Raw genomic sequence first — 20,142 nt, forward strand, 5'->3', positions numbered from 1 at the left:
GTAATTGCGTTACTTGATTTAAAAAAATACTTTGTTACATGTCCGTTACTGCTACTTTGTAACGCGTTACTCCCATCACTGCTGCCTATTGTTTCAGGATTTTATATGAAAGAGTTTCTGGAAAACAATGCTGAGCAGCATAAATTGGGAGACGAACTGATAGACCTGGGCTGAAAATTTGTAAATTTTGTGAACGATCTTGACTCATTCCCCACCAGCATTTTTTGTGATTTTTAAATACGTCGCAACGTGCGGTGTGGCATGCTCTGTTTTCCAGGCGCATTGGCACCACAGCGAGTTGAAAATATTTACATTTTTCAGAATGCAGGGTCCGCACCGCACGTCATGTGACTGACAAATCAGCTTCATCATTTACTTATCAACATTGTGTCTGTGTATGTTATGGCTATGTTACTAGGTCCTCCTTATGGGAGCGATCCCAGAAAATTTACGGGACGCATTTGTGTTCACACAGAAGCCTCTCTGCCAATTTTACAGAGATTTTCTGGGATAAGTGCTGTGTGAATGGGGTTTAACAAAAAATGGATCACAATAAAAAGTCAAATTAATGTCTAATGAAAGAAACAGATTCATTACCGCTTCTTCTTCTGTTAGTTGACCTGAGCTGTCATTTGTGTTTAGGAGTGAAGGTGCTGTCGAGGGAACATCTGCTACACATGTGGACTCCTGCTCAGGACCTACAGAAAAAAATCTTAAATCTCTTTTATTTTAATGGCCGCATGCACTTGAGCTTAAACATATTTTCAAACAAATAGCTGATATGATGACAGAAATGGTAACATTTCGTTTATGACTTTAAATATTCATCCTAACTTTAGATTGAATTACATTTTAAAGCCCATATGTGGTCATCAATCTTTGGTCATTTATCTGCAACAGTTACTGTTAGGAAATGTTTATAACTCACGAGAATCATTCGTGGATGGTGACAAAGACGATCCTGGAGTCAAACTCATCTGTGTAAGATCCAGCTCATCCACGTCCTTTTTCCCAGCAGCCTGTGCAGGATCTGAAGTTGTTTCTGCATTAACGTGACCCGTTATGGCCTCTTCCTGAGGGTCTTCGTGTAGGGTGTCTTTAGATCTGCCGTGCCGCAGAGCAGAGTCCACAAAGTGCTGAGGGCTCGTTACGGCCGACGAAGTGTCGGGGGGTTCACAGGAGTGCGGCCGCATGGCAGCTATGGGCACCAGGCCCTGAAGCAATGGATGCGGCCCCATACCCACCGCCTGAGCTGGCACGAAGGCCCACTGCTGCTGGCCAGTGGCTGGGGAGTGAAAGAGATTGGCCTGACCCCAGATCACAGGCTGACCTCTGGGAATCATCTGAGCCATCTGCAACGGCGCCTGGACCCCGAAGGCCATCGGTGCAGCCTGAGCAGCAAAGGACTGTTGAGCCCAATGGGCTGCCTGGATAGCACCCATGGTCATATACCCTGTGATACAAGAACAAATATCCAAAAGATACATAATTTGATACATCATGTCCAAAATTCCACTATATGGATGGGAGCAAAAACGTGCTGTTTTCATGTCTGTACCTTTAAATGCAAATGAGCTACAACTCCTCACTCCCTTATTAACAGACAGTGAGCGCTTTTGGTTAAAAATAGATCTTATCTCTTTAAATACAGTCTGAGAACATAGTATATTCAGCCGCATTAGCCCAACAATGTGCTAATAAACACAACCGTGAAAGCTTTTGAGTAAAATTATCAGTCAGGCAGTGGCTGTGGGCGGGGCTTTGTTTGTGTGACATCACATTAACAAGAGAATCAAAACAGCATGTCTTACGAAACTGCTTTGGTTTGGGGATTTAAAAACATTTTTTTTCATTGTAGGCTGGTTGTGTTCACACACTTTTAAAAGCGGATTTTGCATAATAGGTTCCCTTTAAAAGTGACCGACCTTTGATGAATGATATGTTTTTCGTAATATCTGTGTAACTCAGGAAACAGGAGATGGTGGTTGCTATAGCAACTGTACTGTACCTGAGGGCACCGCTGGTGGACTAAAATGGGTGAAGAGTTCTGGAGGATGACGCCGTCGTCTTCTTCCGGGATCCACAGTGTTAGCAGGTGACGCCGGCATCTATGAAAACAATCAGATCAGAGTATAATTATAATAATACATTTACTTTTAATATCTGATTGTAACATCATACAGTATACACATGGTCCCAAAAGGTTACCTTCCGTGGCCACGGCATTAACATTATTTGTCATTTCGCTAAAGTTATAGTGAACTATGATCAATCTCCTAACTACTAAACTAGCTACCGGATGTGCCGTGTCAAAGTCGGATGACAAAATGCAGAAGAGCAAAAAATGAAAAGTGTACGTGGCGGAATAAGGTTTAAAATTATTCGATATACCTGTCAATTGTCGAGTGACTGTTTTGGATTATTTTTAGGCAATATGTAATTTCATTTGCTTGCATAACCAAGCGCAAGTCTTTGAGTCATATAAAACAACACATCTCCATCTTCTTCTTTGTTGGATAAATCCTCTCCCGGGACGAACACTTTAAGATTTTGCGACTAATTAGTAGTAGTAGTAAGCATCTGGATACTTTTCGCAAACAGTTTTTTGAATACAATGAATTCGGACATACCACTCGCATTGCATACTGCTTTTCGCTTACTATAGATAGTACAGTATGGAAGTAGGCGATTTCAGACGCAGCAAGTCTCTCCTTATATGTCTGTAAACCACTTCCTTCTCACTTGTTTTCCACACAGGTAGTTAAGCTAGATAACAAAGGTACTTTTAATTTAAGCAAGCGTTGCATAAAGAAATGTTAACGCTTTCGGACATTTTTAACTATGATGACAACTCTTTTTCTTAGTTGGGTGACTGCTCTCCAGATGGTTCACGACTCACCTACTGCTTTTCGCCTACTATGTAGTATGGAAGTAGATGATTTGGGATGCAGCATATGTCATCCGAGATGACAAAATGTTGTGGCTACTGTAGCTTAGTGTGCAGCGAAAGGGAGGAACCTCACCACTAGATGTCGCTAAAATTTACACAGTGCACCTTTAACGCTTTCCCAGCCAGAGCCAGCATTTTTCAGGATTTTCAACACAAGCCTTCTAGAAAATGTTCTTCTTAAAATATATAAACATACAATATATCAAATGAAAGAACAGACCCTCTGCTTTCAAACAAACAAACAAACAATAAAAAAGTTTCATCCTACCTTTATAAGTTCTCTTTTTATGATCTCTCAAATATATACCCAAATTTTGAGCAAAAAGCTGAAATAATAAAATTTTTGTGAAAGACTTTTGATAGAGATCAGATGCAGAGCGATCCTCAAAATTTACACGGACATACAGCTGTTTGCCCTATGGCGATACTTCTGGGTTTTATAAGTTATGGACCTGGTGGATAATAGGGGTATTGCGGAAATACTCGTAATTGGCAGGGAAGCATTTTCTCTTGGCAGGGAAAAAGTTAACAGCAAATTTTCAACAATCCCCCCCAAAAAAACAATCTTTGTCTTATTCTAAGACTGAACACATGACTTTTAATTGATCTCCTGAGGTTTACTTACTGAAAGAATATCTGGAGGAGTGGCCATGTCACCGAAGAGATCAAACTGGTTTATATTCTGAAACACAATTAGAGATGGAGAAGATGCCAGAATCAGTTCAACCAGTAGGCACTGCTTTACATTGAGATGTGTGGTCATCTATGAGCAGCCCATTCAACATATCAAGCAGCTTTAGATACACCGCAAAGACAGCATGACCATCAACATCAGGTGAAACATTCAAACACAAACAGATGGATAAGCACTAATATGAGTGTGTTCATGCAGTCAGAACCCAATACATGTGCAAAAAGAAATCAACACAACGGTCATGGTCAGAAAAAAAACTAATGCAGACTTTTTCACATCACAGCAGATGGCTTGAGTGCTCATACATCAAGAAGGATCAATGTTTGGCATTTGTGAGCAAACATTGAGCGCTGGAGATTTATGTAAAGACGTATCCGGGCACTCGATAGGCTCCAACTGAATGAACAGACAAGCAATAACACTTTGTGAAATGGACTGATAGCAACAGTTCATCATGGATTCGTTTTAGTGAAAGCAAATCTCTGGTTGGGATTTTACAATAAATGCCTGCTTCTTTATTTCCCTTTAAAGCTTAATGGTTATACAAAAAAAAAACTTTACACTAATGGTGAAAACGACATGAGTTTCCTCTTTATGATGACTTTCCATGCAATCATAAAGTACTTTTGTAACCAATCATGAATTTGATTTCTTACAGCTTTCATTTAAAAAAAATCTCTATGTTCATAAATGCTGTATGATTTTTTTCCACATAAGAGATGAAGCCCATAAACAAACCTCTCACAAGCGCCACTGTTTGTTATCCCCTCACCCATTTCACTTTCATTAAGTTTGTGCTATGAGATTTGAACCGAGGACAATTTGCGAATTAATAACTTTTCTTCTTATAGGATTCAGGAAAGCCTTTAAAAGTACTGAAGGAGAAAAATACTGAGAGGTTTGTTTAAGGGAGGAATGAGGAGGGAAGGTTGGGTGAATGTATCAGGAACACCTACAGTCTTAAAATGGCGTTTCGGAACGTCATAGATCCCTTCTTTCTGTTGACTTGTGGGAACCTAAAAATTATAATAAATTATAAAAAATACATGAAAAACTTACTGCACTACACAAATATTTACATATACACTGGACTTAAAATCTAAGCTCAAAATAAACGAAGAAATTATTCAATTACCATTACCTTTACTAATTTTATTTAAATGACTAATGTTGGCATAATGAGTCAGAAATGTTTTATTTATATTTTTACATTATTACTATTAAAACAACTTCAAAATTATGTATGATTTGTTGAAATCTGAGAAATTTTTGAGAAAAATCTAGTTGATTTTTTTTTGAGGATTCTTAAGCTAAATCACAGCATCCATACCTTAAAATCACTGAAATGTGAAAAAAGGAAAAATATATGTTTAACTTTTTTCCTTCTATTGTTTGATTGACATTGAGACAGAAAGCTTTTAGATCTACTGTAATGCAAGGATCTAATATAATCTTACACATCAGATACCCAACAGTTAACCAAACATTCACTTAAGACTTAACAGATTATAAACGGTCAAAAGATATTTTTAAAACTGTATTTCTGTGTAGACTATATTAGGGTCACGCACCCGCATGTCTGTGCATGCTTCGAAACTGTCAGTCAGCGCGAGGAAGATCGTTTTTATGTCTTATCTCTCTTAATAACTCTTTTAACATCAAGCAAGTCCTGCACTTTATTTTCTAATTCCTGTATGTTTTAAAACAAAATGTCATAGCATGTAGATAGACACGCATCTTTGTACAGGGTTTCCACACGTTAGTTAACTTCAAATTCAAGGACCTTTCAAGGACTTTCCAGGTCCAATACCCTCAAATTCAAGGACTAAATGTGGGGACACATTTCAAGTGAGAGCAAGGTTACATCGTGTTACCTTTTAAGATACATTGTTACAGTTCCCTTTCGAGGGAACTCGCGCTGAGTCACTGCAGTGACACTTTGGGGAAACCTCCAGAGGTAAGTGCGTCTGAATGTGTATATCAAATTCAACCAATGGTGAGGCTTAACGACAAAGACAGGGTGACGCGGGAGCCAGGAAGTATATCACTATCTGAAATATTGCCAAAGACGGCGTTACAGGGACGCAGGAAGTATGACAAGGGAGATGCAGCGTCTCGTTCCCTTCTAAGGGAACAACAGTTACATACGTTACCCGAGACGTTTTCATGTGTCAAACACAACTATTCAAAAAAGCATTTTTGTATGAATCAACATTCACATACAGAAGATATAAGCATTAGTTTAGTTTAGCACGTGTGCCCCCCCAGCCTGATTCACAAACTTAAGACGAGGGCTTAATGTGCTAATTTTTACGAAAACCTGAAATTTTGACCCAAATCGACATTTTTACTTTCTTTTGCCTGTAGCTAAAAATTAAATGGTGTGCAGTCTAACTCATTATGCAAGCATGGGTCGCATATTGATAATAATTAGATTATTTCATTTGATGATAATAAGTACACAGTTTATGACAATATCATTAGCAAATATAAACAAATTAAGTTGTGGTCGTAGACTGTTGCAGTCCCCACTGTATGTGATTCGTATCTTGTCTTTTGTAGGGATTTACTAAAACACTTTTTATCTGACCGACTACTGCACAATTCGTGTTTTTCATTGAGGAAATAAGGTTATAGAATGAATATTTAAAAAAAATTCAACAATCTCGAAATCTTTTTTTATAACTGTAGAGAAGGGAGGGGTGTAACAAAGTACCTGGTAAACGCTCTCTTCTGATTGGTGGCCACGGAGGGGTTCGTGTCCGGCTTCAAACACAATGTACTATGAGGAGTTAAGAAAGAAAATGAGAGAGGCCCCATAGGGAACCAATCAGACATAGACAACAACATTCAGCACTACCTAAATAAATGTATAATAAAAAAAAATGAGTGAATCCATCTTTATGTCATTTATGATTCAACATTTTTTGAAAAGCAATATCTTATTTCATTTTCACACTTCTCAAATACAAAAAATGTAATTGGTACATAGTACGAAATAAACAAAAACACTGGATTTCTATTGCAAATTGATGCAAAAGCTTTACAGCTAAACTAAACAGGACTTTCATGAGTTTTCATCTTTAGCGGGCTGGTGAGAGGTTTTAATGTAAAAAAAAAAACTATTACGTTTGTCTGTATTCAGTGTGAGCACAGGGTTTTAAAGATCAGAGTACATCCATTTTGACTGCGTATGATTAAAACACACACAAAACAACACAACACAACATGACTGCATATCAATACACTACTGTAGCAATGACCATATCAAAAACACTGAAATGAAGGGGTTAAATGATAATCAAATCAAGCAGAATATGTCCATTCTTTATAAATCCAACATACGCTTGTCAACATACAGAGTACAGAGTAACTGCTTTTAAAGTGTGAATCTCTCTCACCTGATAAACCGGATCATCAATCTCATCTTCCAGAATGGTCTGTGTCAGCCGTGGAGATAAACAAGCAAAAATATACAGCATGGCGGTAAAGAAATTTGAAATATCAGCAATTCCAGGGTTATGAACGTGACATTTGCAGTCAAAACTGGTAATATAATTCCTCAAAGAATGCATTTATTACCAATATATTGTAATAAATATACCATCTTAAACTCAAGAGGATAAGAGTCCAGACATCAAAATAATATCAGTCTATACTCATGTTTTCTATTTTAAATGAGGGATACATACATGTGTTATGGATGTGACAAAAATGACCCAAGTTTTTGGGAGACAACATACTTGAGAATTAAAAGGCACAAACCAGAAGCAATAATACCCAACAAATGGAAAAGAGAGGGCTCTTAAAAGAACCAATAATATTTGTATGTATAAATTTTGTATGCACATTTATGAGGAAGAAACAACGTAAATAAATAATAAATAAATAAGCTTTCAATTGATGTATGGTTTGTAGGAATATTTGCCTGAGATACAGCTATTTGAATATTTGGAATCCAAGGGTGCAAAAATCTAAATATTGATTATAGTTGTCTAAATGAGGTCTTTAGGGACACACATTACTATTGATAAATAAAGTTTTTGATATATTTACAGTAGGACATTTACAAAATATCTTCATGGAACATGATTTTTACTTTATATCATTAGCCTGATGATTTTTGCTATATAAAAATCGATAATTTTGTCCCATACAATATATTGTTAGCTATTGCTACAAATGAAGAGTTTGGTTCCAAAATGCAAAGAACGCCAATTTAAAAAAAATTAGTTACCACCAAAATCAGTATTGTATTAGGTCAGTATTAAAAAGTACATTCTTAATTTTAAGCAAAATAATTAAATATTTATAAACAAAAAATATTTATTATCTATGGTCAAGGGTATCTGGAGAATTTGAATTGAAAATAAGTCAAGTAGAAATTAACTTCACATGTTAAAATCCCAATCTATCACTTTAGTATTCATGCATTTAAAATAATAATAAATTCATGAAAAAAGGCGTAAGGTTAGTGGAAACAAAATAACTTCTCTTCATTTGAGGATGAAGAAAATAAATAAAAAAAGGCAACCTAAATTATTGAGTTTTAACAGTCTTTGGCGCAAATGTATTGTGTACTACAATTGTACTGCAATTGAACCCATTTTATGCTTTGAAGTGACAAGTGTTTGTGTTGACATTAGATTTTGTTATTAGGTCCTACCTGATAGATGGCATGCTCACAGTGTTTCTGATCTTTTTGAGATTTCTTTTGTGACTCCTCCCTTTGTTTGATATCATAGACCAGGGTGAACAGGTCACGCAGGTCTAATATAACTGGTTCTGCCTACAAAAAAAAAGGAAAATGAGTTTAACAGCTTTTTACCGTTAAGACTATAGTGTTAGTACTGTATACGAACAAAAGGCACAAACCGAATGGCTCGTCTTGACTGCCACAAACTTGTGGTTGCCCTTCTTTCCGCACACATAACCAAAGGCGCGATGGTCTTTTGTGTCTTTGGCAATGTAGGAGATCTCGTGGACAGTGTGGTGGTGTTGTAAGACCTGTAGATTGATAATGTTATAACTTCATCGCATAGTGTGAATGCGCCCCGTTGTCCAGGTTGATTTTTAAATAACCAGTTTGTTTAGTATAATAAACCAGTAAAATATTTGCGGCATCGAGTTATTTAAATGAATGTGTTTTTGCCGAACGGACCCGAGACAACCGAAACTATCTCTCGTGCGTGCATCGAGTCCTTTTCCAACCCCCGTTCTGTTTGCAAAGAGCACTTGTGACATTGTATGTTAATTTTCGTTGAGACAGACCTGTCAATCAATTTTGAATGCACGTTTTAGCGGTTCCCTTGGTGTCATCGTCAGATAACAAATGAAAATAAATGGAGCAGCGGGCCAAATTGGATGCGGGGTCAACAGGGTTTCTTTCTGTCTGACAGAGATAATTCCTTTTTGTGACGGACTTTTCATAGAGATCCCATTCAGAGCGATCTTTAAAACAGACACGGACATGCAGCCGCTTGCCATAGAGCAATACTTCCGGGTTTAAAAAGTTGCGGAAGGGCGCCACTTGGTGGATAATAGCGGTATTGCGGAAAGACGTAAAATTGGCGGGGAAGCATTTTCTCTTAATTGACGAGATATCTTGTCAATGGCGGTGAACGAGTTAAAGGTATGGTAGCAATTGCATTGTATAGGGTTTGAGAGATGGTGGAAAATGTGTGCAAAATCGCAACCATGAGCACTATAATCGGACTTCAATATATAAAAGTACATTCAAAGTACATGTGTAAATCAATTGGATGAATGGGTTCCTCTACTCACCCCTGATCTCTCATCATAAATCTTGATTCCACCAAAGGACACAGTCAAGAAAATTCTCTGTTTATGGTTTCCTTTTGACCGTGCCGAGGCAGCGATTCCCTGTAGCAGTAAAACAAGAAAGAGGATAGCAGTGAATATATGTGCAGTAAAGGTTTATTCCCACCTTCTTGAACACGATATAATGATCGGCACACTTTGGATAGCTGCATGGAAGGTCACATAAATGACACCTCATCTGTCCGACATCATTTTCTAAGGTTGCTTTGTTCCTTTGCGTTTAGCACTATAAAAGAGTCAATGGAGATGTGTCCAAATCCCTGAATGCTACTGATCTATGACTTCTGTGTGTGTGTAGAAAGACAACAATTGTGCTGACTGAAACTTTTAAATAGGCTTTCTAATTTTCTTGGCCTTTTGTTGTGTAGTTAAAAAGCAATTCTAACACATGGTCACTTAAAGCGGGTTTGCTCAATTGACGTCTACAGTATCTTGATTCAGCACTTAACAGCTTAACTATAATGAATACTTTCAAAGATGCTTTCCCTTAATGAGCTGTCAAATCCTGTTTCAAGACTGACTCAAGAACAAAGAGAGATGGCGGTGGATCGGTTAGCTGCCAGCTTATTCAGTAGATTAGTAATCCATGGCTTTTTGGGAATGCTATTGGAAATCTATTGCTCTTTGACCTAACTCAGATAATATGATGCTGTAGAAACTTGGGATCTGAAATAAAACTGACGAGATCCGAACTGCTTTATCAAGACAATGATAGTATAAACAAATACATTTTTAAAATATTTTTTTATCATGTTTGAAAGAGTTGTTAAAAAGCTTGATGTTGAAGTTGTTGGTGAGAGTTGTGATTCACCTTTACTAGCTTTTAATGTTAGTTGTTTTTATTTCTAGTATGACTACCACATTCATAAAAATTGGGTTTAGTATATAGTAGGGGTGTCCTCGACTATGGATTTACATATCCGAATCAGAATTGTCGAATCTTTCCGTAGTCGACCGATAGTCGAATCATCTATGTGCGTGTGCATGGGTTGGGAGGGCGCAAGACCAGGTACAAATGAGTAACTTTTATTTTCTTTCACAAGCAGCACACATAAACAACTTTCTGATAAAGTGACCAAAACTGTCTTTCAAGTGATGAACGAAGACCAAACTGACAATGCATTTATATCTTTTTAGGTAAAATGAAAAGCAACATAAACATTTGTTTAATTATTCCTCATAACACTTTAAAGCCACGATCTACAGAACATTACACAAAAAAAACATTTTGATAACTAAACCTAAAAAAATGTGCCTGTTGATAAGATATAATTGTTGAGCGCTCTTGCTCACGTTATTTATGTGCATTATTTACATGCTACAGTAGTTACACTCCTTTAAGATAATGTAATTAATAGTGGGAAATAATCAGTTTTAACAATCTTTGTGCTATCTATCATCGTTCGCCAGACGTGCTACAACATTTGTGTTTATTAACCCTTTAGTTTACTTCATCATGCAGCTATTCCCATTAGAGGAATCTGTTAAAACATTTAATTAATTAATAATCTAGTATGTGTTCATTTTCTGTCATAGTTTTTTCAAAATTAAATTTTATTTGAGTGTTTTAAATAAAAATATTTTCATTTTCATCATGACGTGAATGCCCCGCCCCTTTGATTGCCACGCCCCCGGCCACCTTAACTAACAATTTTTCTGCAGGAAACCCTGGGAGTGACACATCTTCGTATTAGATTAAGCATTTAGGATGGTACACCTTTTGGAAAATGTACAAATAAAAATCATTTTAGATGTTTAATGACTATCTACATCATTGAGATCAGTAGACGAGGCCTAAATGCACTTATTTTATGAAAACCTCAATTTCGACCAAAATATAACAATTTATACTCTTTTTCGCATGTAGCTCAAAATTAGACCGTGCACATTCCAACTCATTATGTCAGTACGGGTCACGTTTGTTTTTGTTGTTTTAGATACTGCATCATTAGCTTTAATATTACTACTGAAAACTATTGAATTACTTTTTGTGTGGTATGCTTGCTGCAATCTTTGTAGAGTGTTGCAAATCATTCTTTAATAGACTTCATTTCAGCAGTGGACAGCAAGAAAGCTGACCCGATTTGGACACAGAATGAAGGTCTTATTGTGTCCTACAGTAATTCAGCTTCACACAGGGTTTGGTTTTTAAAGGCTGTTTTATCAAGGACACACAGCATGGAGCTCTAAAAGGGTCAACAGAGTCATAAAGCAACAGCAATTTTATGATTACTGTTATTTTAGCCCTCCTTTAGTGAAATCCACACACCAGGTGGAGATGCAAACATGTAACAGTACAGAAAAATATGCCTATGTGACCTTGTCATGTTATCAAGGGTTTATCATCTCTCTCAGATTTTAGAAAATGTTATACACATGTGAGCAAATCAGTAAATGTAATATCAATTGCATGATCAACAAATACTGTTCCTACTACTACTACTTGCTGTCAGAGGTTTTACCTTCAGTTTGATCATGGAGTCCTGGCACAGTTTGTCTCCACGCGCAGCCGTCACATCATCAATGCCAATCAGCTTGGCCTTGTAACTGATGCCATCTCCCCTGAAGCGTTGAATCAGTGCCTGCTCACTGCGGTCCTGACCTGTTGAAAAACACAGATAGATTGAGGCTGACTGTGATTCATTCAGACATGATCATACAGTGATAAAGCTCATGAGATGGTGTGCTGTTGTTTATGTCTTTAGAGATTATGTGCATACGAGCTATATGAATCTATGTTGCTGGGAACCACATCAGAGCAATTCCATTTGTATTATACAATTATTGAAATGGGATCATCATTTCACTATCCATGCATCGTGTAACTTTTAGGATGATCTCTTGACAGAAATGCTGTATAATATACATAACTATATTATCAGTGGTGTACAAAAGACCTTACGTAATGAACTGTATTGTTTTTATAACGTTTTTATATACACCGTGAGTCCCTTTACATGGAAGTCGTCGTCGTCATGTTTTTACAGTTGCGCTTAACCCCTCGTTCAGACAGCCAGCGATGTTATCGCTGTGTGTCGCTCGTCTCATTCAGTAGCCATGTTTCCATCCACCTGTTTTTATCCGAATTAAGTGATATCGAATGAAAAATGCCTTATGGAAACAGTAAAATTCGATTGAATTTCATGAATATCGACTCAAAAGAAATACGTTCGATCTCATCGGATTTTATCTTGATCGATATATGGCTTATGCAATAAACGCTGATGGAAATGTTATTTGCCGAATAAATAATGATTTGCGATTAAGGTTTAGGTCATTTTATGGTTGCAACCCACACACAAAACTAAGAACAAAAAGTTTTAGGTCCGCTCTGGTGGCACACATGGCGTGTGTCAACAAAGTCAGATGTAGTGGACAAACGACGAGACGACATTCATTTTAAATTTAATTTACCAAACGGCTATTTTAGAGCTGAAGATCTTTGCCCGAACCCGATGGGTTCGGTCGGATTCGGGCTTCATTTCTAACATTTTACATGGGCTCGTGCTCCGCCTCGGCCAAAGAACCCTCGTAGTTTCATTGGCTTCCAATATTAACAGCACAGGAAAGATATTTTTCGTTCTCATTTACGTTAAGCATTGATACGGACTATCATTTCACGTTAATGCCTCCGTTGTCGTCGGGCATTTACATGCATCTGCATCATCATAGCAATTTGATGTTAACGTCATTTTCTTATTATTATAGCTTGATATGTCGCTATCAGCTCAGCTGGCACGCACTTATAACTTGTGGTATGGCGCAATCCATTTTGTCTAGCAAAACTTTGTTCGCAAATGTTTGCTTGAATATTGTGCGATTCAGTGTGAAAATGAATGGAAACACCTTCAAATGTCTCAAATCAACTCGATATACCAATTTGATCGCAAACTAGCATGTGACGTCATTACGTACAGGTTTTTATTCGCTTTAAAGCCGTTGGATGGAAACACACTTTCACCCGCTTCATTCACATACGTTTTTTTACCGAACTTCAGATAATGCGATTGACAAGTGGATAGAAACTTAGCTAATGAGGCGTTTCTAAATCTGCTTGTCATAAACAAATGAGTACGATCCACTCCAGTAACTGACGAGAGAAGGATGACGTGAACTCCACTGCTTTGTTCTCATTAGTAGTCGCTCCCGAAATTCGCTCAACATTTACATAAAGTTAAACTTTTCTTAACTTTCTCACGTCGCTGGACACGCCCATACGGTCGCCAACGGTCATTTTCGCTCGTGTCGCCGGAAGTCGCCAGGTTTCCATTGAAATGAATGAGATCGCGTCCCTCTGCTACTGCTTGTCGTTGGCTGTCTGAATGGGGCGTAAAGGACAAACTGATCTACAAAGCGCGTTTTGTCACTATGTTGTCTCAGACCAGCCTGATCTCATGAGAAAACTTACATATTTTACAAGTTGGCTAATTCGTATCAATTCATACGAAGTTAATCGTGCAAAATCGTACGATTTTCATGAAAAAATAACAATGAAACCGAAATCCTAACCCCGCACCTAACCCCAATGTCATAGAGATCAACGTAAATCATTTAAAAACTTATGAATTAATATGAATTAGCCAACTCGTAAAATATGTAAGAATTCTCGTGAGATAGCGTTGCTCAGATGATGACATATTTGTCCTGTGGTAGATACCGTAGCTTTTCAATGCATTTCAAGAGTTAGGGGTGACCTGTGGACTGAACTGTTGGTTGCAATTCACAGGCTCATCACTAGATGCCACTAAAAATATACACACCTTTTAAATCCAAAAACTACCGAGCCCCTAAGATGACATTGGAGTAAAAAAAAATTAATTTTAGTTTCATGTGCTCACGTGAAACTTTCATGCGCTCATGCGAAACCTTCATGTGCAGAATTTTTTTAAGTTTAGTTTTACGTGCGCAATCGATAGTTTTCCGTGCACAATCGATAGTTTACGGTGCACACACAAAAGTTTCATGTGCGCACGCGAATGTTTTACTTGAGCACGCGAAACTAAACGTGGTAGTTTCACATGCACACGCAAAAGTTTCACGTGAGTATGTGATAGTTTCACATGCGCACACGAAACTAAACTTAATTTAATTTTTGCTTCATGTCCCATTAGGGTCTCCGTAAAAAACAGATTTGAACTATAAATGTAATTGAATATAATAAACGTTGAAATAATACATCTGTAACACTTTACATTAAGGTTGTATTACTAAACATTAGTAAATGCCTTAGCTCAGGGGTTTTCAAACTTTTTTTTGTGTGTGGACCACTATTTGTAATCAAGAATTTTTGCGGACCACCTCATAATAAAATATGTCTACACAAAGTCCTGAATTTATCTGCACCTCTAAATAGGCTTTCTAGCACTAAAACTAAAACTGGTCATCACATCAGTACAACAGATTCTTAAAACATATTCTTCAAAAAATATATTTTTCTTAAAAAATATATAATTTTATATATTTTTTGCCTTTACACGCACCACCTGCAGCACCCTCACGGACCACTAGTGGTCCGCGGACCACAGTTTGGAAATGGCCGCCTTAGCTTACATCAGGAGTGGGGAACCCTGGGTCCTGGAGGGCCACTGTCCTGCAGAGTTTAGTTCCAACCCTAATCAAACACACCTGAATTTAATTTCCAAGTAATCCTGAAGACTTTAATTTCATTTTTCAGGTGTGTTTAATTAGGGTTGGAACTAAACTCTGCAGGACAATGGCCCTCCAGGACCAGGGTTCCCCACCCCTGGCTTACATGAACAAACAATCAACAATATAGTTTTTTAGCATGAATTAATCCTGGTTAATGTTAGTTAATGTCAATCCAGTTACTAATGTTAGTTCATGGTGCATTAACTAACAAGTACAACCCTTAAGGTTAATAACAAAGATTTATAAATGCTGTTAAAGTATTGTTCAACATTGGTTCGTGTTAGGTAATGCATTAACCAATTGCTAACAAATGAAGAGTTTGGTTCCAAAACGCAATAAATCCATTTTGACAAATTTCGGTAAAAACGTGTTTTCTATACCAAGAAAATGACAAGATGAAAACCACTATTTTCTGTTACAAACTTTCACATAGCATCTTTAGCTTATAAAAACATAAAAAAATAAAATCCATAACTTGATTTTCAAAGATTTATTATAAAAACGGATAATTTTTTCCACAAAATGCAATAAATCCATGACAAGTTTTTATTCTAAATGCTATAAATCTATATTGAATCAATCGCCTATATAAATGTGCATTCATCTTTGCCATGTTATATTCATTTAGTTGACAAGTTGTACACACTGATAAAAAAATAAACATTAATGGCATTCATCAAAACACTTACTTTGTCATATTAAGAACACTGTCATTGCTGCGGTTATACTTGACGTCTTCGCTTAACGTTTTTCACAGCGATCAGCTGTAAAATGTTTTGGTCCTGCTCGATTTTCGTTGACTTTGAGTAAAATTTTTGAAAGTTTTTCATAAGATCCCCTGGGGTCAATGTGTTAGCATGACAGAAACTTGATGCTGTCGGCCCGGGCAAACAATAAGCACCCGTCTCCAAGTGCCTCTTGTGTAAATTATTAGATGTTGATGACTTACGTTTCTTTCCCATCACAGAAAACCATCACAGGTTTATCAATGCTATTAAAGTAATATTTTGTTTTTGTTTGTTTGGTGATCACGAAGTACAAAGTAGATGAAGAAAACAAGGATTCCGTGTACTCAACGCGCCGCCATTGTTTGTTTACATTGCGTGGAATGGTGCGCTGTAATCTGTGGAGTGGATTTATGGCATTCTGTAGAAAAGGAGGAGTGGCGTTTATTGCGTTTAGGGAAAAAAGGTAGAAAAGATGACAGAATAACACGGCAGATATTGGATTTTGCGTAAAATTAAGAATTTACTTTTCAATACTGACCTGATATAATGCTGATTCTGGCAGTAACTCATTTTTTTCAAAAATGGCGTTTATTGCGTTTTGGAACCAAACTCTTCAAATATAACCTTATTGTGAAGTGTTACCAATAAATCCTTTAAATATTTCAAACCTGTTACTCTGGCATTGGTAGCAATACGCATTACTAGCTGAACTACAGAAACACTGATTTAAAATACTGTAGATATACAGTAGTGGGTTAAATTGAAATATGATATTAATATATAAATAATAACTAATAGTCTTAAATAATATTTCAGTTGCCGTAATCGCCCCTTCAATAAAGTACAATAATGAATTTGAAAACGCACCATACAGTTGTTTGCTTCATACATGTATATACTCTTGCTAATCTCTTTCTACATTAATGTTTTGGATGAAAGCATTGCATAAATGAATTATTTTGATGTGATGCATATAGAGAAAAATAAAAGAGTTCCAATTTTAAATAATGAGCATATGATACACTGAACAATTAAACTGAAGAAACTAAAAATGATGATTCATCTAGAGAATTTGAATGGAGGACAAAACCCCTCAACATGCTCAGATAATGAAAGAGCTTTTTGTGATGAGCACCAAGTGAAGGACACTTTTGAGGACAATTATATTAGTCTAGCAGAGGCTCTTTTTCTTTTATGTATGGTCCGCCTGGTCATCTTATGTCTTGCTCTATGAATCAATTTTATGGGTATAGAGGCTCGACGATAAAACCTTTTATCCAAAATTTGCCTATGGATGGGTGGATGTTTAAAAATAAAAATATGAAAAAATAAATCAGAAAAAATAGTATAAACCAATATTTAAAGTGATATCCTAACGCAAACACCAAATCTAACCTTAAATCGAAGCGACAATGGTTTAAAAATAGGAAAAAGCAGTTGAGTAACCAATACGTGACAGTGACCCGTAAACAGAAATGCGTGATACAGTCAAGTTTAAACACGGAAAAACGTGACAGTGTCACAGAAAAGCGGAAAAAATTTACGTGACTATAGAATACAGGTTTGAAGTAACAGCATGGGCTTAGCCGACAATGTGAGTTTGTTGTTGTTCCAACCAATGGAATACGAGGGGCATGTTTAGGAAATTATTTCATTACAATATTTTAATATTGGATGGATTTCCATTATGACAATCTACACTAAATACTTTTTTAAAGAAAAACTAGACGTCAAACAATCCTGTGCTCCAAACTGATCAAACAATGTAAAGTATTTCAGAGATTTACTGTATGTAGCAAAATAAAAATAACAAAGGCAACAAAAAGCATAGATGAAGAACACAACAAAGAGACAAAACAACAACAAGCCACGTACAACAAAACTAACACAACAGCAACATAAATCACAGATTTAACAGAAAGTTGAACAGATGGGTCATTAGGGGAGACCCCTGCCAATCAAACGGCAGGAGTAAAACACTATCCATTAACATCAGCGTCTATATAAGCACACATCCATATGGTGCCTGATCCTTTTTAGCACAAATATGAACACATATTAAAGCTTAGCGAATATCAGTGTAAAAATACAACAACAACTAGGATTTAGATGCAGTTTCAGTTGTTAAGCAAGTGTAACAGCTAGTGAAGGATTAAAGAGGATGAAGTTTAAAAACATAAGCAAACACCTTATGGTTTATATGATGCAAGTACTGTAAGTAAATCAAATCAAAGATATCAATGCTAAAAATAACAGAAGTGTTGATATTGACTCTATATAGCATTTTAAAAGGACAATTTAACTGGAAATGCTTCAGGGGAATTATATAATTATGTATAAATTAATTAGACACACAACACTGCTTACACAATGACCTAATTCCAAGAGTGAAGCACTTAAAGAAGACTTTGGTAATGTGGTATTTAAAGCACTTGTGTAGACTAAATGCTTTCTTGTTTAACTTTAGTGGTTTAACGTTGTCTTAATGTGGCTGTGATAATGTCAAGCTTGTTATTTTCAGCATAATTTACTGCTTCTTCTGCATAATTATTCAGATAATCAACCTCAGTCACATCCATTCAGTGTAAGGGTCATATTATATTTCTACAGTTTTAAAATAAGATTTTATATCTGCTTGGTGTGCAGCTTTCAATGCAAGACCATGGGTCAATTTCCCAGGTATCATGATGTATAAATTAATAAAAATGATTATCTTAAATGCTCTAAAAAATGCTTTTGAATAAAGTGGCAGCCAAATACATCAATGTAAATTTAAATCTGCAAAAACAAAACAAAAATGCAATAGTTTAGTTTAATCTCTAGTTACTTATATATGAAGTCACACTGTTAAGGGGGTCGCACACAGGATGCGCAGCTCAGCGCTGTTCTAAAAAACTTGAACACATTGCTTTCTACAGTATAAGTATACGCACACCAGCGCCGACAGGTGGCGCTTGTCCGCGCTGCCCAGCTACGACTCAGGAAGTTGCTCAAATCCCTGTCGCGCCACAGAGGCTCACTCACATAGTTTAACATTAAATAACATCATATTTGTCCCAAATCATTAACGATTAACATTGGCTGATAATGTATATTTTGCATTTTGAAGTAGAAGCAATCTGACGAAGCTTACGCTATTTAATTGTCACTTCCGGTTTAGAATACCTCCGAGTTGTCCTAGACACGACTTTACGCCGCGCAACGCTGAGCGGTTTGCGACCCCCTTAAAAATTCTCACTGTAAATGTGCTGTATATACATTTTTTAGAATTTACAGAAAAAAAACACTGGTAACTGAGTTCCTAGCCATGTAAAGTATTTTTTCAGGAGTGCTACTTTAAATCATATTGACAAACACACTTTAAACAAAATTTTTGCAATATTGCATTAAGCGGAATGACACCATTTTCTAAACAAATAATTTTGTTGAAGATGCTCCGATCAGGATTTTGGCAGCCAATACCGAGTACAGATTGTTGTCTTCGTGATTAGCAGATTCCGATCTGCGGGCAATTATTCGGATCATCCCTACTTTTTGTTTCCCAACACAGTATTGTTCCCACTAAAACACTGCTGTTATTGATGAAAAATAATTAAAGTAATGCAAGTTAAGTGTGAAGTGCCCAAGTAAACACTGATCACCATAATGGTGACCTTAAATGAACATTTCAGTAAAACAATAACAAAAGGCTAAATCGTCACTAAATTAATCACTTGATTTACTGCTTCAAATTATTTTTACCCTCTTTCATATGGACCCATATACAGTAGACACCAAGCAGTGTTTTCTGTGAAGATGGATCTTATGTATACTGTCCAGTGTAATCCTGATTGATAGTTATGTGGGCAAATGGCACAGGGCCTTTATGGAAAAATGGACAATACTTGCAACCCAGCCAATGTTGTCCTCAAAGCACATACGCTTGAAAATGGGGTTTGTATACTCTAAATTTACAGTAAAATGTAAATTTGTGCAGATTAGGTTTACAGTAAATTCCTGTTAATAAAAATAAATAGGTTTAGGTTTTATTTTAATAAAATAGGTTTATTACCATGCATATTGCATTGTAAATTACAGTATGACACTGTATGTCGCTGTATATTCACATCACAGTTTCACAATGCAGTTAAGGGTGAATGCAAGGTGTTGGGGGATAAAGAAGTTAATGCGAAACAAGACGAACACATTGTTCCTGTAAAAAGATATTTGAGAGATCGGTCTCTTTAAACTTTGGGACAGCTGCAGAAGAGTCTAGCATATTTTTGGCATTAAAAATGAAC

The 20,142-nt window shown here is 36.6% G+C and overlaps 1 protein-coding gene across 1 annotated transcript in view; it reads right to left on the reverse strand.

The window, feature by feature from the left end:
* The window catches only part of c8b (complement component 8, beta polypeptide), a 44,787-nt gene that overhangs the window by 18,903 nt on the left and 5,742 nt on the right, over window positions 1–20,142 (reverse strand). Inside the window, 11 exon segments of the mRNA XM_065262288.2 lie at window positions 598–698; window positions 929–1,453; window positions 2,009–2,108; window positions 3,576–3,632; window positions 4,601–4,660; window positions 6,361–6,426; window positions 7,046–7,084; window positions 8,311–8,433; window positions 8,520–8,651; window positions 9,429–9,527; window positions 11,948–12,087. Of these exon segments, the coding sequence (XP_065118360.1) occupies window positions 598–698; window positions 929–1,453; window positions 2,009–2,108; window positions 3,576–3,632; window positions 4,601–4,660; window positions 6,361–6,426; window positions 7,046–7,084; window positions 8,311–8,433; window positions 8,520–8,651; window positions 9,429–9,527; window positions 11,948–12,087 (1,442 nt within the window).

This window comes from Paramisgurnus dabryanus, chromosome 6 (assembly GCF_030506205.2).
Source record: "Paramisgurnus dabryanus chromosome 6, PD_genome_1.1, whole genome shotgun sequence".
Classification (NCBI taxonomy): domain Eukaryota; kingdom Metazoa; phylum Chordata; class Actinopteri; order Cypriniformes; family Cobitidae; genus Paramisgurnus; species Paramisgurnus dabryanus.